Source organism: Anolis sagrei, chromosome 2, assembly GCF_037176765.1.
Source record: "Anolis sagrei isolate rAnoSag1 chromosome 2, rAnoSag1.mat, whole genome shotgun sequence".
Lineage (NCBI taxonomy): Eukaryota > Metazoa > Chordata > Lepidosauria > Squamata > Dactyloidae > Anolis > Anolis sagrei.
In genome coordinates this window covers 184,404,836-184,428,803 of record NC_090022.1, presented here as the reverse complement: position 1 = coordinate 184,428,803, position 23,968 = coordinate 184,404,836, and the positions used below count along the sequence as shown (strand labels likewise).

The window sequence follows — 23,968 nt, the reverse complement described above, 5'->3', positions numbered from 1 at the left end:
TATATAGCACCATCGGTGAACATGGAACTTTACATGAGTGGTTTACAATAACTGATTTGACAGTTCCCTGCCCTCAAGTTTATAAATAGAAAAAGACAAGACAAGCAAGGAAAAGGGGACAGTAGTGTGGGAGATGAAGACCAGAAGATGCTGCTATTCTCTTCTTCTGAAGGCAAAGCAATGGTAGTTGGGGTGAAGGGAATATCTGGGAGTAAGCATAATGGAGCTTTAAAAACCTAGCTTTAATCATGATTTCCACCAACTTATTTGGATTGAACATTAAGCTAACTGGCCTGTGATTCTCAAAATATCTCTGTGTCTCTTCCCCCCTCCCCTAAAAACAGTGTTAACATTGGCCATTTTCCAATCCTTTGATATGGCGGCTATTCAAAGAGACGAGTTGTTCTTCCTCATCTTGGTCAGATAAGCAATTTCATGTTTGTGTTCTTTAAAAAGTCGTGGATGGATCTCATCCAGATCTAGTGATTTGTTAATTTTTAATCTGTCAATAAGACCTGGAACATAATCTTTTGTTACAAATATTTGCCTTAAACTGATCCAACTCTTCATGAAAATGTCAAGCATGGATGTCTAACATACCCATTGACAAAAATAAGTCATTCATTTTCTCTGAGGTCTTCTTATTCCTCTTTAAGAAAATATTGTATTCACTTTTTGAGTCAGTTTAAACACACTAGAGACTGAGAGCCAGTGTGATGTTGGGTTCTGAGTGCTGGACTAGGACACTATGAGTTCTTGTGTGCCTCTAGGTCATTTCAGACTCGTGGTGAATCTATCAAAGGGATTTCTTGACAAATTGGTTCAGAGGGGGGTTGTGTTTGCTCTTTCCTCTGAGGCTGAAAGACTTCCCCAAGGCATTTTCACTGACTCGTATTCCAACATTCAAACCACTTCAGCATGCTGGCCGAGACTCTGAGATACTGGAGCTGAAATTCCTGCTGAACCAGGAAACCCTCTGGAGGAACCTTGGGAAAGCCTCGGTCTTTCAGCCTCAAAGAACCCCCTTTGAACAAATCAGGTCAGGAAAAACCTGTGATAGATTTAACTTAGCAAATCACCAAGAGAAAGTGATTTGAAGGAACCAAAAATATATTTTTAATTGTTTGCCTTCAAATCTTGCTCAACATTACTAATATCTACATCAATTTCACTCTCTTATTTTTACATTCTATACCTATCAAAGTCTGCATTCAACAAAGTCAGGTATTTTGGCCTGAAATGAGCTGTTGTAGGTTTTTTCGGGCTATATGGCCATGTTCTAGAGGCATTCTCTCCTGACGTTTTGCCTGCATCTATGGCAAGCATCCTCAGAGGTAGTGAGGTCTGTTGGAACAGACCTCACTACCTCTGAGGATGCTTGCCATAGATGCAGGTGAAACGTCAGGAGAGAATGCCTCTAGAACATGGCCATATAGCCCGAAAAAACCTACAACAGCTCAGTGATTCTGGCCATCAAAGCCTTCGATAATATATTGTCCTGAAATATTTGCAAGCAAAAAGTAAACACAACCTCTGAGGATGCCTGCTATAGATGCAGATGAAACGTCAGGAGAGAATGCTTCTTGAATATGGACATACAGTCCGAAAAACCTACAACAACCCAAAAAGTAAATGCATGCATCATGTGTTTTAAATATTATACTGTATTGAGTTTTGAATACTTATAAAAAATATTCAAGTAACAGTATATGACTGCCTTAAATTATTTCAATTTAAAATTTAGAACAGTGGTTCCCAACCTGTGGTCCATGGACCACCAGTGGCCCACAAGAACTAAAATACGGTCTGCAGCCTCGCCATTACTACTGGTCTCACAAAACCCTCTTATAGTGCTGAGGCAACGGGGATGCTGGGAGAGGAGAGGCTGACTACCCACAAAATATTACTACTATCACATCAGCTCTAGATTATTAAATATGGTTTTCTGTGGGAGAACAGATGGTGACTACTGGATAGCATATGTTCTGAATCAGAAACTAGAGTTGATGTGGTCTATCCAATGCAATTTTCTGAATCAGCACCCCAAAGAACCAAATCGAATCTAAAGTTGACCAACAACTGATTCGTAACCCTATTGGTACTAATGTTGGAGAGTGGTCCCTGGTCAAAGTGGTCCCTGGTCAAAAAAGGTTGGGAACCTCTGATGTAAAAAGTACAACACAAGCATGAAATTGAGAATTTTCCATAGGAAAAAAAATTATGGAAAATTTCCACTAGTCTTTCCCACTATGTCTGTAATATGTGTTCTAGCTGAACACTCTAATTGAATATTGATCATTGTAGTTTTTAATAACTCCCAAATGTGCTGGTAAGAGCTGAACTTCTGACTTAATTTTTCAACATGCTACAACATCTTTATAAATCTCCTGACTATTCAAAAGCTTCTTGCACACTCAAAGGCAAATAATGCCAGGCAATCCTGATCTAAAAATCCTAAGAAGTAGAGCACTGGTTTGAACAACAACTCTGGAGCCTGAGGTTCAAATCTTTGCTCCAGCTATGAAACCCACTGGTGACCTTGGGCAAGTCACACTCTCTCAGCTTCAGAGGGAAGCAACTGCAACCCCATTTGGACAAATATTTTCATGAAAACCTGTGGTAGGGTTAACAGACTGAAAACAACTTAAAGGCACACAGTCACAAAATCATAACAAAAATTAAGAATGTAATTTAAAAGTATTCATGAGTCATCATGTAATGAATAACTTCTTTCTTAGAATGCTGACACTTATAGGCCACCTTGCTTTAAATTTAAATGTCACTTCATCGTGCCTAGCCAGACTGGGTGGTAGAAATGACATATGGGGGACATCAGGTTGGATAAACTTGTTAATTTTATTTTTGCTTGTTTTGGCAGAAGGGATAATGAAATGACAGGGCTTCTTCAGGTTTAATAACTGACATCTTCTGTTAAGGAATGCAAGATGACATCTGGGAAAGATGTCCACCTAAGATATTCTAGAGCTGGAGGTGGAAAACTAAATGGGCGATTCAATGTAAAGCCGTCCATGGAAGTATGAAAGAGTTACCTAATACATATTCAGGTCAAGGTTTGAATTTTCTTCTCTACAAACCAGGCCTGTAGCCAGGATTTTGATTCGGGAGGAGCTGAGTTTGATTCGGAGGAGGACTGAGTTTGATTGGGCGGGCGGGGGGGGGGGGGGAGGGGCTGACGATCTACCCTAGCAAACCTTTTGTATAATTATCCCAATACCCCCATGCATATGGGATATATTGAGCATGGTGATCAGAACATGATATGAATAAACATAACAGTTTAAATAATGTACCAGTAAGGCCTTCTTGCAGACCACCCTGAGAATTGGGGGGGGGGGGGGGCTTGAGGGGCTTCAGCTATGGGCCTGCTACAAACTTAGAAAAGTCTGGCAAGCTGCTTAAGGGATTGGAAAGAAGTGAGCAAAAGTTGACAAGTATGCAGAGAGCAGGCAGTGTATGGAAGCTCCGGTTCCAAAACTTCATTAGGTTGGGAGCCTTGAACAGGTTCTGCCCTGGTGTTTGACTATGGCACTTAATGTCAAGTCTACATTACAGAGAAGGCTGCCATGCCCCCCCCCCCCCCCGCCTCTATAGTTTATTTAAAATGTTTTTTGAATGAGTTAAGGAAAGGAGTTTGGAGAGATTTGAGTCAAGAAAGTTTTAGCCAAGAATGACAACTTCTGGACGTTTCCACTTTAGACAGGTCCTCATTGATGGTTTATTATTATTATTATTATTATTATTATTATTATTATTATTATTAGAAACACAACAAGATGAGTCCACAGCAGACACTCTGCTGGCAGTTGAATTGGATCACACGTCAGACACTTCCCAAGTGTCTAGGACTGTGTGATGTATCTGCGAATAATGTGTGCAGATCCCAGTAAGGTGGCCTTCTGCAGCTGGCAGATGGTAATTTTGACAGCACCAATTGTGTTTAAGTGCAGGCCAAGATCTTTAGGCACTGCACCCAGTGTGCCAATCAGCACTGGGACCACCTTTACTGGCTTGTGCCAGAGTCTTTGCAGTTCGATCTTTAAATCCTCATATTGTGTCAGCTTTTCCTGTTGTTTCTCTGCAATTGGAAATTATTATTATTATTATTATTATTATTATTATTATTAATAATAATAATATTATTATTATTGTAAATCTAATATTCAGGAATGCAAGGGTAATGAAGTATCCTTCTCTGAAGGTTTTTAAGCAGAGATTGGATGACCATTTGTCGAGAATGCTTTGACTGCGTTTTCCTGCATGTCAGAAGGGAACTGGACCAGAATAGCCCTTGTGGTCTCTTCAAACTCTGTGATTCTATGGTTCGATGAACTTTGCTCTTGGCGAATTCAGAAGAAAGATAGAAGAGCTGAAATCTATGAAGAAAGCATAGCTACGGAGACTGATACATCTCTCCTATCAGACAAAGCCAGCTACCTTCTGTTGCCTCAAGGAAAGACAAAATTACACTAGACAGCAGAACCAAAATTGCCCTTTAAAAAATCCATCTTTAATTCTCAACATTTCCACACAGCTAGCTAAAGCCTTCCTTGACAAATTGACTGATGAAAGGTTGTAGCTCCAAAAAGTCCAGTGAAATCATTCGCAGAAGGTAGTTAAAAAGGCTGCCTTCCGGCACATTCAACCAACAGATATGCATGAAGAGGATATAAAGGTGATGATTCTTATGGTCCATGGTAGATAACAGACATGATTGAGAAGGTGTCCACAGTCAGCCGTTTCCAGTTTTGATCCACATCCAGTACAACACTATGGAGACGATTACAAGCATTTGTGTTGTTCCACCAGGGCCCCCCTGGTGGTGCAGTGGGTTACACCGCTGAGCTGTTGAACTTGCTGACCGAAGGGTTGGTAGTTGGAATCTGGGGAGCGGGGTGAGCTCCTGGTGTTAGCAACAGCTTCTGCCAACCTAGCAGTTCAAAAACATTCAAATGTGAGTAGATCAATAGATACGATTTCTGCGGGAAGGTAACTGCACTTTGTGCAATCATGTTAGCCACATGACCTTGGAGGCATCTATGGACAACACCGGTTCTTCGGCTTAGAAATGGAGATGAGCACCACCACCTCCAGAGTGGGACACGACTAGACTTATTAATGTCAGGGGAAACCTTTACATACTAGTGCAGCCCTTTGCAACTGAGGAAGATCCAGGAGCCACCTCCACTACATTTTCCACTGATCTCAAATTTCCACAGGCCGCACCTGTCCTTCTCTATATTAAGCATTTTGTGGGAGGGGGCTATTTTGGATTAACAAAATATTGGGGGTGGGGTCGATATTATATTTAACAGGAATAACATGAATAATAACACCCCTCCAGGCTTCTGGACATGTAGATGCCCATTTTAGGAATTTCTCTCCAGTAAACGGACAGAAGAAGTATACTGGGGGACACATAAGGCCCATGGCTCATAGAGATCAACTTGAACAAACAATGCCTAGCCTAATGCTATCATGTTGAGTTGTTCAATGCCTGACACACCAACATGCACAGGTGGATTCAATACAATAAAATACAAAACTATATTATGGTCACTGACCAGCACAAATTCAAAGCACTGGGATTTAACATGTACATAAAGGATGAAAATGAATTTTCTGCAAGGAAACAAAACTTTGTTTTAGACACAGAGCAGCCATGGACAACACAGCCACTAGTGACAAATGATAATGGCTGCCAGTTTGGCAATATCTGGAGAGGTATAAATTGGAATTCTGGTGGAATGGCTTCACTGGTTACAACCAGTTGCTATGTTTATTACCAATAGACTGACGAATGTCATAGTAGGTAGCATAACTACTTGCCACAAAATTTGAATTCTTTGTGTTGTCACAACAACCACCTTAGAACACTTTTAGACTCTGCATGAGACCAATTTTGAGAACGTTCCCGAAATGAAACACTCTCCAAAACGGATTAAACACCAGTTAATTCATCACACTACTAGGTAACTAATCCCACATGAGTACAGTACATACAGAACAAGTGTACCATAATACAGGAGCATGATTTTAGGAGTAATTTAATGTTACTAGAATTATAAAAGCTAATCACATTCTTACTTTTGAGTATGGTATGCAAAAAATGTTGCTCTATTGCATAAACAATAATATTACTTTTTCAGAATGTTAAAGCTACTTATGTGGTTAAGACAGGATTTATATCTAGGTCACTAATACTTTCTGCCATGGCCTAAAACCTGGCTCACACATATAACGATATGAAAAACAGGTGGGTGCTTGCATAATTTTTAAAAAGGAAAATTTGAATTGCAGCTCTCAGCGTTCCCCAGGCAGCATGCTGGAGGATTCTGGGATGCATGGTCCTAAGAGTAACTTTTCCAAGCTCTAGTCCAGGGGTCCTCAAACTAAGGCCCGGGGACCGAATACGGTCCTCCAAGGTCATTTACCCGGCCCTCGCTCAGGGTCAACCTAAGTCTGAAATGACTTGAAAGCGCACAACAACAACAACAATCCTATCTCATCAGCCAAAAGCGGGCCCACACTTCCCATTGAAATACTAATAAACTTATATTTGTTAAAATTGTTCTTCATTTTAATTATTGTATTCTTTTTAGGGGGGGGGGGTTGCATTATAAATAAGATATGTGCAGTGTGCATAGGAATTCATTCATGTTTTTTTCAAATTATAATCTGGCCCTCCAACAGTTTGAGGGACTTTGACCTGGCCCTCTGTTTAAAAAGTTTGAGGACCCCTGCTCTAGTCCAATGTTGCTTCTGGGAGTAACTTTCGGTTTTCCCAACTGAACAAAACAAAACTTCAAAGCCAGTTTGCTTTTAAAGAATCAAAAAGCAAATAATGGATTATATGTGATACGTGAAATGATGGGTCAACAATATTACCTTCATGGCTCTCAAAAGCTATCATCTTGTGGACACTCCACACAACAATTAAAGCTACCCATTGGAAGGGAAGAGCCTGACTGCTTTGTTGTTGCAGTCAGACATTGCTTTTCAGTTTTCTGCTATGCCTTCACTTTTCATTTTTGCTGTTTCAATTACACTCCATGTATTTTTCTCTGTGGAGCAGCGAATAGTCTATACCCTCCTGATTTCAGAGCTGTCCTACTGATTATAATAGTAGCTTTCAGGAGTAAGTGGTTGAAAGCTGGAACTGATGCTTTTCGAGGGAGGGAGAATATGAATATGAGCACAAAAATATTTCTGTTTGGTGGGGGGTGGGATTAAATAATACTACCGGTAGACAAGATGAAAATGGAGGAAAAACTCAACCTACTAACAGCAAAGGCATGGAAAGAAAAAAAAATGATGACTGATAACAATCTATGCTTTATGTAAACTGATAAGTGTAGGTGTGGGGCTGATGACTAACCATGACTACACTCCTCTTAACAGCCAGCTTTGCCTTCATATTAATTCATTAATAAAAGAAAGCACATTATCTCATGTAATATATTCAGATCCTACAACAAATCATTCGTCACTCACCTGCTGCATGGTAATATTAATCAAACACTCCTTTTAAAAAATGAGAAAAGTTTTTAACTTTAATTTTTAAAGGAAATGAAGAGCTGAGACAGGGAAAAATACTTTCCTGTATCCAAGCATCTTGCAGAAAAAGCAGAAGGTAAGCTGGACCCAGGCCCGTAGCCAGGATTTTGATTCGGGGGGGGGGGGGGGGGCTGAGGATCTGCCCTAGCAAACTTTTTGTATCATTATCCCAATACCCCCATGCATATGGGATATATTGTGTATGGTGATCAGGTCATGATATGAATAAACATAACTGTTTAAATAATATACCAGTAAGGCCTTCTTGCGGATGTCCCTGAGAATTTGGGGGGGGAAAGGGTCCAGCCAGCCCCTGAAGCCCCCCCCCCCCCGGCTACAGGCCTGGCTGGACCCTTTCTCCATAACAGTTTAACTTTTACATGTGGGGTGGTGGTTTCAATATTCAGTTTGATTCTCAGACATTTCTGGTGAGGAGCCAAACCTCCAGCAGAGAAATATCAGTAGGTAGCAAAAAATTAAAGATGCAAGCTAATTTTTATAAACATACTCAGAAATGCTGCAAATGTTATTTCAAATTTTTGCACAGATGTTGCATGTGGTCATGAGAAGTAAACAGTATCTTCCAGAAACTTAGTACAGCATAATAGTGATAAGAACAGAGCTTTCCAAACTGTGTATCATAACAAGTTAGTGTGTTGGCTGTGGTGTATAGGTGTGTCACATGAATGTAACAAGAAAAAGCAAATTTCTATGTAATAAATCATTCATTCATATATATATACCCAGCCAAGTGTTGCTGTGGCCCAGTCTGGTTAAATGGAAAAGAAAGAAAAGAGAAAGAATTGGGTTCTAATACATGTAATTTCATAATGCTTATGGGTAGACATATTTTTGTTGTTCAATTGCCTGTGTAGATGGAGATATTGTCTGGTTTGCCGACTCTAGAACACGCATCATATCATTGTCCATGAGAAAAGCATTCGGTGTCTAGATCTAAACTACACAAATCTAATGATTCGCCTTGTGCTTTGTTTATGGTGATAGCAAATTATTGGTTTTTGTCTCCCGTCCATGCTGTTTTTCCCCCTCTTTTAATCCACCCACACTATTTTTTCCCCTCTTGTAACCGAAGAAAGCCCTTCCTCTTTCCTTTCTCCCTCCCTCCGTCATGGGGGCATGGCTTCCGCGAAGGGATCCCCCTTTCTGAGGTGGTGGCGAGGTCTTGATGTGTGTCCTCTGCTAGGTTATATGTCTCAGGTGTGTTATCGGTGTAGTAGTAGGAATCTGAATACCTTAAACCACTTGCCAGTTCGTATGCTGCGTTGTGTCGAAATTTCGTAGCAATCTGTATAGTAGTTTGGGAGATAGGATGTCTGTCACAAATGGGCATTTACGTTTTTATTTATATAGATAAATGAAAAGTTTCATGAGACATGTTGCCTCCCCCATATATTTCGTTATTACATTTTATATGTGTCCACATCCCTTGCAAGGGGTTGGTTTAACCTCCGGTTTGCCAGTAAAACTGAATTACTGTGTCACAAAACAATGCATGTCTAAAAAGTGTGTCATGAAAATTAGATGTTTGGAAAACTCTGTATTAGAGAATTATTTTAGGCAGACACAGATTCCAATCTGAATTCAATCCAGTAGCTGAATGGATGACCTTGGGCCAGTTACCATCTTTCAGTCTGATCTATCACACAGAATTATTGTGAGGATTTTTAAAAAGTAGGAAAAATTGTAAAAGGAGCCTTGAGCTCCATGAAGGAATGGTGGGATAAATGGTACTTGTCACTGCCTCAAGCTAGTGATTTGGGGAAGATAGGGAACTTCTGCGCTTTTTCCTGTTCTGTTACTCAGTTTTAATTTCTCAAAGACAGAGAGGAAAAAAAACATATGGAACAAGTTGTAGAACGTTAAAACAAAACGAATGGACAGAGAGAGCATGGTCAGTAATATATGGTGCTAGATCACATACAGAAACCAATTATTAAAGGAAGAAAGGAAGAAGATACATACATATATCTGGAGATTCATCTGAACCATCTGGACAATCCTTCTCCCCATCACATCTCCAGCCCTTGGATATGCACGTGATTTGATCTTTACATGCAAACTGTTTAGGGCTACATGTCTTCGGTGCTAGACAAAGGAGAAGAAGAAAAAATAAAGGTTATTTTCTTTAATAAGACATGTCATTGAAAACCAAATCTCAAAAGACCGGCTACTTTAAAAGCAAAATGACGCTGGCCCTGACCCAACACTCATCCATATTCATGACACTTCAGGAAAGAGCGGAATCAAAATGCGAGGTATTAATTAGAGCCAAGCAGGAGCCAAAAATCAGGGTGCGAAGCAGATTTTAAAGACCATTTAGCACGAGTAATTTATCTCTTGGGAGCCTGCAGCATTTTTCAAATTGTATTTACACACTAAACAACAAAAAGCACAAACAAAACCAAAACCAAAAAAGTCTTTTAAAATGTAGCAAGTCTGCACTGGATAGAAAAAGCCAAATACTGATTAATTAGTGGCTGGAAACCACACCACGATCATCAAATCTAACCCTCTCTACAGAAAGTACAATTCATACCCAAATTGCTCATTGTAACATTTGCATCCAGTTTTGATGTTTGGTCGGTTAGAATTTCTCCCTCTGCAGAGAGGCTAATAAAATTGTGTCATGTTTAGGTATCCATCCACTGTAGGATACCTAGTTTTAGAAAATCTCCACTCTGATTACAAACTTGTCCAGAGAAGTCCATCCTTTGTCACACAGTATCCACAATGACAGGTAATCCAGGGCACATTGATAGAAGCCAAGTCTACCTCAGCTCCCCTTAAAGTTGAAAATTGGAGTTTTGTCACAAAACTAAGTTCTAAGGATCTAAACCTATCCAACCTTCTCACTTGTGTGTATGTATGCACACGTACAAACAGAAAAATAAAACAATAGAATCACAGTTGAGGGGGGACCACAAGGCCATTCAGTTCAATCCCCTGCTGAAATTATATGGCCGAGAGTGTAAAGCAAGAGACAAGAAGTCCTCATTTCACGTCATACCTGAGTCACAAATTCACCAGATGGCTTTAAGTAAGCCACTATTCAATATAATACTATGACAGTATTATAGGTCTGCCTCAAAGGCTCATTCTCAAAATTACTAAAATAATGAGAAATACACTGAAGGCATGAAATCTGTGGTGTGTCAGGTTTTAAAAATGTGTCCAACAAAGTTACTAACTCACCAGGTTTTTTACTAGCTACTTGTCCACTCATATCTATCCTAGATATCTATGGATAAAAATTGAGCGGAAAGGAATTTTTCACTGATTGATCCAATCATAACTAAAGGATTGCACTCTCTAGTATCACACTATGTAAAAAAATTGGAAAAAAATCTGTTTCTGGTTTGAAAGTGTGTGTATACAAACACACACACATTTATAATACTATAATATCAAACACACTTATAATATTATAATGTAATAAAATAAAATATTACTACTAATAATTCTGTCCAACCACCTGACATTTGAAAAACAGGAAGATTCCTGTTATGCGTTGATGTGGTGGTCCATATATATCTCACACATACATTTTATATATATATATATATATATATATATATATATATATATATCTCACACACACTTATATTATAATGTAATACAATAAAATATTACTACTAAAAATAATACAATATTATAAATATATATATATTATTTTACATGTAATATTACTAATAATATTGCAATATAATGGTATAGTGCAATATAGTAATATATAATACTGATATTGTACTATGCTAATCCTTGAAGTCCATCCTTGAAGTGACTGGACTGACCTTGAAGGAGCTGGGGGTGGTGACGGCCGACAGGGAGCTCTGGCGTGGGCTGGTCCACGAGGTCACGAAGAGTCGGAGACGACTGAACGAATGAACAACGAACAACAACTATGCTAATAATATAATATATTGTATGTATATATATCTTGTAAGCCACTCTGAGTCCCCTTCAGGGTGAGAAGGGCAGCATAGAAATATCGTAAATAAATAAATAATTAAAAATATATTTGTTTAATTGTGTGGTGTTTACTTTGAAAGTAGTTGTTATACTCCAGAAACTTCGTTTTTGTGGCTGCCACAAACTGTGTTGAATTGGTTGAGACTCTGTGAGATATTCACTGAAAAAAATATAGCAAAATGTGCTGCAAGATGTCCCACAAAAGCAAGTGTTTGCAATTTAATGAATTTTTCCATGTTTTTATGATAGAACCAATTAGGAAATCACATTTACAACCCTGGAACTAAAATCGTGTTACATAGTAAGCCACTCCAAGTCCCACTGGGAGAGGGATGGGATAAAAATAAAGCATTATTATTATTATTATTATTATTATTATTGATATAAAGACGTAGGAGAAGAGATCTTTTAAGAGGATGGCTCTCATCCCACCAAGTGCCAGTATATGTCGCTCAACAGGTTACTTCTGATGGAATGAAGCCCTCAGTGAGGAGAAAAAAGTTTTCCCACTTTTGCTGTAGGAGAACATTTGATGTAATTATTTTGACATGCAAGAGTTGCTCTCTGCAAACAGAATCCTTTTCACTAAAGGATGTCTTTCAGAAGACTGTCCATCCTGTCCAACCACCTGACATTTGAAAAACAGGAAGATTCCTGTTTTGTGTTGATGTAGTGGTCTATGGAGTTGAAAGGCACAGGCTGCTTCCAAAGGAAGAGGTAAACACTATGTGAGCAAATACGGAAAGTTTTTCAATGCAACTTTGCTCTAGTAATGTAGAATACCAAACACCGTTGAAGTAATGCCTGAGCAAATGAAAGACATTGAAAGATCTTAATGATTCTGGTGCTACTCCTGGTCAGAAAAGATGTGAACAAGAAGGTCGTTGTCTCTTTACCACCCGCCGCCTCAACTACATATCTAGAAAATTCCAGATGCACAGCTTGATTTGAGGAATGTGCAGCAGACCACGAAAAAGTGTCATGTTTGGACTAGAGCTTCCTGACCCACAACCAACAGAACATCATTTTCCCCAAGTTTTGACACAGACTACTAGGCAGAAACACTGTGCTGACAGAAATATGGTAGATCATCTTCCAGGAAAAAGCAGGACAGATGTTAAAAACTTTCCACGAGGCAAAATTTTGAAATATGTGAAACAATGGAGGGTGAGCAAAGCAAATAAATAAATAAAATAAATGGTGGAACAGGCTGAAAGGTGTTAGAACTGTAGGAGGGGTTGTGAGGATGTGGAGAAAAGCCTGACATCTCCATGGCCACATTCTGCTAAAACTGTTTTTAACCCTCTGAGATTCCACAAAACATCCAAGAAGAAGATTGAGACCATGCAGAACCTATCTCACGCACAGTCAAAGGGATGTCACAACCACATTCTCCCTCTTTATGTCATAATAAATCTAGAACAATCTAGAGTCAAAAAAACTTGTTGGGTTTTTTTGTTTTTGTTTTGTTTTGGTTTGGTTTGGTTTTTTTTTGCAGTATGGGATTAAATGTTGTCTTCTCCATCCAGAAGATATCACATCTGTCAACAAGAGAGTGATTCTGAGAGGTTGATTTCTGTGATAGGGGGGAAAGCCTGTGCACAGCCCAAAAGAAAACCAAATGGTAGGGCAATGGGAAAGGAAGCAGAGTATAGTTTTGGACTGTTGTAGGGGTTTTTTTGGGCTATATGGCCATGTTTTAGAGGCATTCTCTCCTGACGTTTCGCCTGCATCTATGGCAAAGCATCCTCAGAGGTAGTGATGTCTGTTGAAACTAGGAAAATGGGTTTATATATCTGTGGTATGACCAGGGTGGGACAAAGAACTCTTGTCTGAGTTCTTTGTCCCACCCTGGTCATTCCATTTTCCTAGTTCCCACAGACCTCACTACCTCTGAGGATGCTTGCCATAGATGCAGGTGAAACGTCAGGAGAGAATGCCTCTAGAACATGGCCATATAGCCCGAAATAAACTACAACAACCCAGTGATTCCGTCCATGAAAGCCTTCAACAATACAGAGTATAGTTTTACTGCTATTCAACAATGCCAAAATACTGCTGGACTCGACCTGTCCATGAAATATTTCACAGTTTTGAAAGTTTATTTTAACCACAGCCAGACTGTTCACAAACCCCACATTGTCCCATTTACCCAATGTGGAGTCAACTCTGAGGCCACATCATCCCATCTTTTTTGCATGATATATTGAAGAACAGGGAATATATGACCCTGAAGATAAACTGTGGGCAAGAAAGGAGATGTAGCCTCCTGCTCTTCTGAATTCAAGGAAATCCATCACTACTTCACGGAGGAGGAAGACAACTCTCACTTGTACCAACAGAAGCTTTCCTCTTAGTACAAGAAAAAGCTTGGGAACAGCAGCGGCAAGCGATTATAATGTTTGTATTTCACCCATACATAATCAAATATAAGATGGCCTGAATATAATCCGAGGCACCTAATTTTACCCCCCCCCCCCCAAAAAAAAAACCACTGGGAAAACTTATTGACTCGAGTATAAGCCTAGAGTGGAAAATACAGCAGCCACTGGTAAATTTCAAAATAAAAATAGATACCGATAAAATTACATAATTACGATAAAATAATAATTCATTTGTATCCCACCCTATCTCCCCATGGGGACTCAGGCTAGCTTCCAACATAGTAACAGGCAAATATTCAATGCCTATATAAACAACGCAGAGCTAGATATAGATGTACTAGATATGTATGTGCTAATTTCACATATGCATTTCTTCCTATATATGTGCATTTCCCTCTTGCAATATTTGCAAGCCCTGTATATCTATATATATTTATATCTATCTATCTATATCTATATCTATATATCTAGACATATCTATAGACAATTATATCTATATAGTATTTGCAAAGACTTGCAAAGACTTGCAAACATGTGAGGGGAAAATTCTTAAATAAAATTATGTATATATACACACACACACACACACACACAAATATACATACACATGCACACAGATATACAGATATATAGGCACCTCTATGGATTTCTTGATATCTAACTATATAGGATTTGTAGAGACTTGCAAACATGTTAGGAGAAAATTCATAAAAATAATGTATACATATGGATACAGATAAAGGTACATGGAAATCTCTAGGTATCTATATGTATATAGGGTTTGCAAAGGCCTGCAAATATATGAGGGGAAAACTTCCAAGGGAACAAAAATGCACATATATAAGTTAATACATTTAATACATTAATACATTTAGATACACACGCAAAAAAGCCAGGAAATTGGATGGGTTTGAATGAGAGCCATACAAACAAGGAGGACATGAAATATATCTCCTTTCTTTCCTTCCCTCCCTTTTGACTGGAAAAGAAAAGAGGCCTAGCCACATATGTCAAAAATAATTTCACGTCCAAATTAGCCTTCAAAGATGGGGAAGGGAGAATACTAGGAGTATTGGTGGATATAAATGGGAAAAATATACTAATCTGCAACATATATGCCCCTAACGGGGGGAAGGTTAAATTTTGTGAGAAACTCCGTAACTGCATAATGGAAACAGAATACGACGAACTGATGATAGTAGGAGATTTTAATGGAGTAATAGATATCGATAGAGATAAATAAAAAAAAAAGGGGCAAAGCTTACCCCAATCTTCTACACTTCCAAAAAAATGTCTCCAAATGTTAGAAGAACTAGGAACAATAGACCTATGGAGAGTTCAACATAGGAATGAGGTCGACTATACTTTCTTCTCAAACCGCCACCAAACATGGTCCCGGATAGATATGGTATGGGGTACCAAGTCATTAGCAACAAAAGTAAAAAAATCAAAGATACTACCCATACTAACTTCGGACCATGCACCCATACTCATAATAATACAAGAAAACACAATCCCTGGAACAACATACACATGGAAACTAAGGGACTACTTAATTAAAGGAGAAAAAAATATAAAAAGATACAAAGAACTGATAGAAGAATTTTTCATCCTCAACACAGAAAAAGAGACCCCTATAGAAACAATTTGGGATGCCTCCAAAGCTTACGTTAGAGGATTCTTTATAGAACACGCCACCAGAATAAACAAAAGGAAAAGAGAAGAACAAGAAAAGCTCAAGAAAGAGTTAGAAGAGAAGGAAAAAACAGCAAAGCTGAACCCAGGCAATAAAAAATTACAACACCAGATATCCATTCTAAGGAAAAAAAATAACAACTCTACACTTAGAAGAAATGGGAAAAAAACTTAGATATGTGAAACAAGAATACTTCGAAAACGCAAACAAAGTGAGTAAATGGCTGGCAAGGAAACTAGCTATAAAAAGGCACTCCCGAATCATCACACAAATCGAAGAAAAGGGGAATTTCTTCAATCAAACCCCGGAAATAATTGATCAATTTACGGAATATTACAGAAACCTATATACTGAAGACAACATCTCAAAGGAAAAAGTTATGCAGTTCCTTGGAAAACAGAAGATAACGAAGATAACAGAAGCCCAGAGAGAGGTATTAAACAGAAAGATATCCATGGAAGAGATAGGAAAAGTAATCCAAAACTTACCACAAAACAAAGCGCCAGGCCCGGATGGCTTCACGGGAACCTACTACAAAACCTTCATAGACCAGCTAACAACACCTCTCCTAAAAACAATGAATAAAGTAATGGAAGAAGGGAAAATCCCGGAAACATGGAGACATGCGAATGTAACCTTGATCCCGAAAGACCACACGGACAAGACCCAAACCAAAAATTACAGACCGATATCACTTCTGAACCAGGACTATAAGATCTTCTCCAACATACTAGGAAACACATTAAAAGAAATCCTAAATGAAAGAATAGAAGAAGAGCAGAAAGGTTTCCTACCAAAGCGCCAACTAAAAGAAAATATACGCGTAATAATAGATGCAATCGAGTATTACGAGAAGAAGATACAAAAAGAAGTAGCATTTCTATTTTTGGACGCAGAAAAGGCGTTTGATAACGTCAACTGGTTCCTATTCAAAGAAACACTCAAAGAAATGGATATCGGATACAACTTTGCTACTGCAATAGAAGCAATATACTCCAAACAATATGCAAACTTACTAATAAATGGCCAAAAATCAGAAACAATCAGAATCGAAAAAGGAACAAGGCAGGGATGCCCCCTTTCCCCCTTGATATTCATCCTCACCCTTGAACTACTTCTATGTAACATCAGAAGAAACGAAGAACTGAAGGGATTACGGATTGGAAAATACTCATTCAAGATCCGGGCATATGCCGATGATCTCGTTTGCATTGTAGAAGATCCAATAAATAGCATAGATAAATGGTGGCAAGAAATAACCAATTATGGAGAAGTGGCAGGACTTAAGATAAATAAAGACAAAACTCAAATGCTTACAAAAAATATAGCGAAAAAGAGGGAGGAAGAATTACAAAAAAGAACATCAATTAAGATAACAAAGAAAGTGAAATATCTAGGAATCATAATAACAACAAAAAATATACAATTATATAAAAACAACTATGAACAGAAATGGTCCAAAATAAGAGAAAAATTGAAGAGATGGGAGACATTAAATCTCTCCCTGATGGGAAGAATCGCGGCGATTCAAATGAACATTCTACCGGATATACTCCATCTATTTCAGGCAATACCAATAATAAAGACAAAAACAACCTTCAAAATATGGCACAAGGATATAACAGACTTTATATGGAAAAGAGGTAGACATAGAATCAGCCTCATCAATTTGTGCGACAGCAAAAAAAGAGGAGGCTTGGCACTGCCAAACCTACAGTTATATCATGACGCAGCCGCCATCTGCTGGATAAAAGACTGGATAGGACTCAGGGAGCGGAAACTACTAGCCCTTGAAAGCTTTGATTTGATGCAGGGGTGGCACAACTACCTTTGGAGAGGTAAAACAAAAGGAGAGAGTAATTTCAGAAATCACTTCGTACGGGACCCTCTAATCCAAACTTGGGAAAGGTATAAAACGAAAATCTATCAAAAAACACCGCTTTGGTTCTCTCCCAACGAGGCAAGCCAAATCAAAGGAACATCGAGAGACATATGGTTAACATACAAAGAAATACTGAAATGCTCCCCCCAAGGACCAGCAATTAAAACCCAAGAAGAACTTAAACAGTATGACACCACACTTTCCTGGTTCCAGTATCACCAAATAAATGAGAGTTATAACCAAGACAAAACTTTAGGCTTCGAAATAAAAGATACGATTTGTGAGAAAATCCTAAAGACAGGAAGCAAACAAATTAAAAAAGTATACCAGCAACTATTGACATGGGAAACGGAGAAAGAACAAATAAAAGACAACATGGTAAAGTGGGCCAAAGACATAGGCCGACCCATTAAACTAGAGGAATGGGAGGAAGTATGGACAAAAAAGCTAAAACTTACCTACGCAAATGAAATTAAAGAAAATTGGTATAAGCTCTACTTTAGGTGGTATCTAACACCGGAACAAATAGCGAAATTTAGCAAAGGAAAAATAGAGGGGAAGTGTTGGAAATGCCAGAGAGCCAGTGGAAGTTTCATACATATGTGGTGGAGCTGCAGGAGGGTTAAAACTTATTGGCACGAGATTTGTACTGAAATAGAGAAAATTATCCAAATAAAAATTAAACTGAAGCCAGAATACTTTTTGCTTGGCATTCTAGACTTTAACCTGGAAAAAAATGAAAACAAGATTTTTTTCTATCTTTCTACAGCCGCCCGAATTAAACTAGCACAATATTGGAAAACCAACGAGATACCAACAAAAGAACAATGGATCCTGAAAACGTATGACATAATGAATATGGACCTCTTGACGAATAAACTCTCAAGCAACTTAGACAAAACTAAAACCACGGATTGGGACAGAGTCTTGAAATATTTCGAGAACACAAAGAAATGAATGTAAAGAAAGCTCGACATTGTCTACATAACAAGAAAATATGATAAGAGAATAAGCAGAGATGAAAACCAAGTCTAATTCAGGTTCACAGACCTAGTCGGAAGTCATCACTCCTTTCCCATCCCCGCATTCCCCCACACCCCAACCCTCCCCCCAGGAGAGAATGTTGACAAGTGGACATAGGACGTAGGAATGATTGAAAGTAACCAACCCCTTTCCCCTACCCCCCAGGCGTGGATGGACCCTCCCTTTTTCCCTCCCGATACCCCATTTACCCACACTGTTTCCCTCCCCCTTATAGGCACCCCCCCCTGTATTTTTTATACCATTGTATTTAAGAAAAACCTAATAAAAATATTTTATAAAAAAAAAAAAGAAAACCTACCGTCAAGGGAGGTGAAGAGGAGAGAGAAATACATCATATATTGCAAGCAATAGCTTCCAGGCTCCACTTCCCGGTCTTGACCCCATAATAAGCTGAGGGAGGCTTTTTCAGCTTAAAAAAAAAAGTCTGAAAAGCTCGGCTTATCTTCGAGTATATAGGTATTACTTTACCTATTTTTTAGTGCTGTTACAATTTTACTGGATTAAAACAGACTGAAAGAGAAGATAGCCTGGTCTTATACAAGAGAAGGAGAAATCAGATACCAAGGTTTATTTATCAATTATAGTGATGAATTGTAATGATCAGAGAAATTTTGATTCAAATCCTTATCAAGGCAAAATTTGCTAGCTTAGACCAATCACTAGTTCTCAAAGAAAACTATTGTCGTGATGTGAAGGTAAACAGGGAAGGAAGAGAATGATTTGCACCAAGTCTGCTCTTTGCAACAAAAAAAATTGAGGGGATATAAACATAACCACTTAAATAATCTTCTTATTAAGCACTACCGCCAGAAGCACAGGTGCTAGTTACCATTGTATTTGCTTCTGCTGACTATTGAATACCTGGAGTTTTCAATCTCCTCTTGTCCTTTTAGCTACGCCTCCTCATCACAGTAAGGCCGTCTTCATTCTCCCCACCAATAATGCTGTCAAACATTCAAGCAACTACAGTCATAAATTAATTTTTTTTTAAATGAACACAGCGTCACATGTGTACACTAAATCTATATTTATAAACTGAAGCAGCATAATGGGTAACATTCCCAGGTATCAACTGGCATCTGTGTAAAGATTTCAGTACACATGTTGCTTTTATTCATTCAGTCGTTTCAGACACTTCATGACCTCATGACCAGTCCACGCCAGAGCTCCCTGTCAGCTGTGGCCATCCCCACCTTCCTTCAAGGTCAAGCCAGTTACTTCAATGATAATATCCATCAATCTTGCCCTTGGTCGGCCCCTCTTCCTTTTTCCTTCCATTTTCCCCAGCATAATTGTGTTCTCTAAGCTTTCCTGTTTTCTCATGATGTGGCCAGAGTACTTCATCTTGGCCTCTACTATCCTTCCCTCCAATGAGCAGTCGGGCTTTATTTCCTGAAGTATGGACTGGTTGGATCTTCTCGCAGTCCAAGGCACTCTCAGAACTTTCCTCCACCACCACAGTTCAAAAGCATCTATCTTCCTTTGCTCAGCCTTCCCTATGGTCCAGCTCTCCCATCTGTAGGTGACTTGGGGAATACCATTACTTTTACTATGCGGATCTTCATTGCCAGTGTGATGTCTCTACTCTTCACTATTTTATCAAGACTGGTCATTGCTTTCCTCCCAAGAAGTAAACGTCTTCTGATTTCCTGGCTGAAGTCTGCTTCTGCAGTAATCTTTGCACCTAGAAATACAAAGTCTGTAACTGCCTCTATGTTTTCTCCCTCTATTTGCGCGTTATCAATCAGTCTGGTTGCCATAATCTTGACTTTATTGATGTTTAACTGCAACCCAGCTTTTGCACTTTCTTCTTTCGCCTTGGTTAAAGGGTCCTCAGCTCCTCCTCACTTTCGGCCATCAAAGTGCATATCTAAGGTTGTTAATGTTTCTTCCACCAATTTTAACTCCAGCCTTGGATTCATCAAGCATGGACATCACATGATGTGTTCTGCACACAAGTTGAATAGGTTGAAAGGAGCCCTGCCGTACTCCTTTCCCAATCTTGAATCATTTTGTTATTCCGTGGTCTGTTCTTACTGTTGCTACTTGCAGATTCCTCAAGAGACAGACAAGGTGAGTTAGTATCCCCATACCACCAAGAACTTTCCACAATTGAATATGATCCACATATTCAAAGGATTTAGAATAGTCAATAAAATAGATAGTCAGAAATAGTTGTTTTTCTGAAACACTCTGCCTTTCTCCATTATCCAGTGGATATTGGCAATTTGGCCACTTAGTTTGTCTAAAAGTAAGGTTAACATTTCACGGAAAGAATAGTCTATCTCCAAAGTGATAAGTATCTTATCTATGGTATGGTAAAGGCACGTACTCAGCTGAATTCCTTCCATGATCGGAAGTGATGGTCAGAACCTGGAAATTCTATTTGTTTGAGCCACTGCACTCAAAATCTTCCAACTTCCATTAGCCATGAAAAGTGCATTAAAGAAAGGTAAGGTGTCCAAGCTATCCTACTGGTCCTGGTAGTTAAATGAACACTCTGTACCTAAACAGCATGTTTCCAGTGGACAAGGTACTGAGGACAAACAGCAGCAAATGCTGTGAGTTTCCAGAGATGTCTGGCTAACCATACTCAGGGCTGGCCACATAAACCGCTGGAAGCTCACAATCCCTCCTTTGGCTTGGGCCCATCAACCGGTACATCATACTCTAACACAAGATCAAATGCTCTAATATTTACAGAGTAAATTGTACAACTGTCTCCATCAAGGGTAGAGTCAAGCTTAATCTTCCTCAAATATTAAAGCTGGAGAAAGGAATCTAGGATACAAGGCAAAGCAGAGCTGGGTGTTCGTCCAAAAAGCATACAAGTCTTTTTAGACATTTGTAACTCGGCTTGGTAGGCAAGGCATTAATTCACACCACATCTCCTGCTGCCAGAGGTCGATTTTTCAAGGAAGACATTCAGCATGACACAGCTGCTATCTGCTAATTGCTGCCCATCTTCAATGCCTTGGAGCTTTGTCCAATCACACACGTGCAAAATAAATAGGCAAGGCAAGCCAAGAAGTCAATGCCATTAGCACCGACTAAGGGGGCTATGCTGCAAAAGAGCAATAAAACGCGCAACCCAAAGTAAGTTATTGCAGAATCCAAGAAACAAATAGTTTTGGAATGGAAAGGTTTCGTCTCTCTCTCTATGGCTTGTCTATCACAGAATACTGAAGCATAGGGGATCAGATTGAAAATAATTGACTTATATTGTTAGGGGAGGGGGGGATCAGTTTGAGAGCTTTCCTATACCAAGCTGGAAGAAGGTGGACCTTCCCAATGGGAGTAATGCATGTCAGAATAGGAAGGAAGATGCTTTGGCTGCTACCAGAATCTGGCCCTGCTACATAAGGTATTTTTGGGAACTGTAATCTGAAACAACAGCTCTTTCAAGACCTGGTGCAATTTAATCAAGAATCATGCCCCATTGGTGCAATTCATCTTCAAATTACAAGGATTTAGGTTAGCACAGTTCTGGGTCTTTCAGCTAATTCAGCCCAACTAAGCTGTAAAGTGAACTGTAAGAATTGCCCCCACTCATACAAAATCTGCTAAGGAAATCCTCACACAAGCCTATCCAAGGAGTCTGTGGCAAAATGGAAGATGTGAACCGGGCCTTCAGTGTACCCAGCAGCTGCAGATCAGCTCAAGGGAGTTATAGCTCTGCAAAAGCTCTAGCTTATCTGTTATTATAATTGGATATTCTTGTTAAACCGTCCCTATGGCTGACCCCTGGGACCTGCCACTCAGACACAAAAGGCATTCGGCTCCCCCTTCTTTTCCTCCCCCCCTCCCCCAATCGCCTGCTTTATCCGCTCAGGAAGGCTTCTCGTCCCCCCCAATTAATCTCACCCCGAATGAGCCTGTCAAAATGCTTTCGGAGAAACCCAAGCCTTGTCCTGGATTTACAGAGCCTGTCACGGAACGATATTCTCCAAGGCCTCAAACCTGACGAAGCATGACCTCCCACTGAACAGCGCCACAGGGACCAGCTTCCAGGGGCAATCCCAGCCACAGCCACAACACACCCTCCTTCTGCCTTGTCGAAGCTTTGCAAATCGGGAGCAGATTCCCTTTCCTTTGCCACTGTCAGGATCGTTCCTCCCAGAGCTTTGTGTTTGCTCAACTTTTTTGACAGGAAAGCAGAAAGCTGCTTTACGCCAAGTTGGGCTATTTATCATCACTAGGATGGCTGCAAGGGACTCTCTGGGGTTTTAGGCCAACATCATCCACATTACACTATACTCTGACCTCTCTTGATACCAAGGGCTGAATCTATCACCACCTCTAAGTGAAGTATTGGCTCTTCTAATGAGCTACAGCTCTTTGTGCCCATTTCAGTTTCATACATAGTATAAGAAAGTTACTTTTGGGGACTATGGCATCACAAATCACTGAGACAGTATAGATATTGGCCATACTGTTGAAGAATTTGGAGTTGTAATTTTTTAAAAAAACTTTACCAAGTCCTGGTCTTATGGGAGACATTCAGCTTCTAAATGAAGCCAGAATGTACAGTGGAAGCTTATGTATCCACAGGGTTTATATCTGTGGATTCAACCAAACACAAATTGAAAACATATTTTAAAAGCTGTATGGGACATGTCATCTGTCTCCCATCACGGTGGCCTCACAAAACGAGTGTGGTGGAAGCTGTTCTGCAGTGCTTTCTTATTGAGGATGAAGAAGTCATTGAGATGGAGTTGGAGGGAAAGCAAGATGAAGGAAGAGAGAGAACTTGTTGTCATTTGAGTGGGGAGTAGGGCTTCACACTTGCAGAAGTTGGCTTTGGGTGTGGAGGGGAATGGTGTAGTGCAGTGGTTCCCAACTTGTGGTCCATGGACCACCAGTGGTCCTCAAGAACTAAAATATGTTCCACGACCTCACAGTTACTACGCAGTTGCAACAAGAGCGACTGCTCTTGCGAAACCTTCTTATAGTGCTGAGGCTTATTAATACTGGTTTTCTGTGGGCGAGCAGATGGCGACTACTGGATGGCTTATGTTCTGTATCAGAAACTAGAATTGAGGTGGTCTATCCAATGCAATCTTCTGAACCCCAGAAGGACCAAATTTAAAGTTATCCAAAAACTGATTTGTAACCCTTTTGGCACTGATGTTGGAGAGTGGTCCCAGGTCCAATGGTCCTTGGTCAAAAAAAGTTTGGGAACCATTGGTGTAGTGGAATTGATCAGATAGCACTCGAGCACCTTTCTCATTTTAGAGCTCTGTTGTTCTATGCAAGTGGCTGTGCTGCTCCTTGAGAAACAGGCAAGCGAGGAGCCGTGGTAGTGTTGATGTTTTACACTACAGCATTCTCTCATGTATTTCCAAGACAAGTATACAAGCTTGGTAAAACAAATATGAAGGAAAACGGGAAAAATAA

General features: G+C 39.5%; 1 protein-coding gene across 3 annotated transcripts in view; it reads right to left on the bottom strand.

The window, feature by feature from the left end:
* Positions 1-23,968, bottom strand: part of LRP1 (LDL receptor related protein 1) — a 439,797-nt gene that overhangs the window by 294,503 nt on the left and 121,326 nt on the right. For all 3 annotated transcript variants that reach the window (XM_060763011.2, XM_060763013.2, XM_060763012.2), the window contains one exon: positions 9,559-9,681. In XM_060763011.2, coding sequence (XP_060618994.2) covers positions 9,559-9,681 — 123 coding nt within the window. The remainder of the gene's footprint in view (positions 1-9,558; positions 9,682-23,968) is intronic.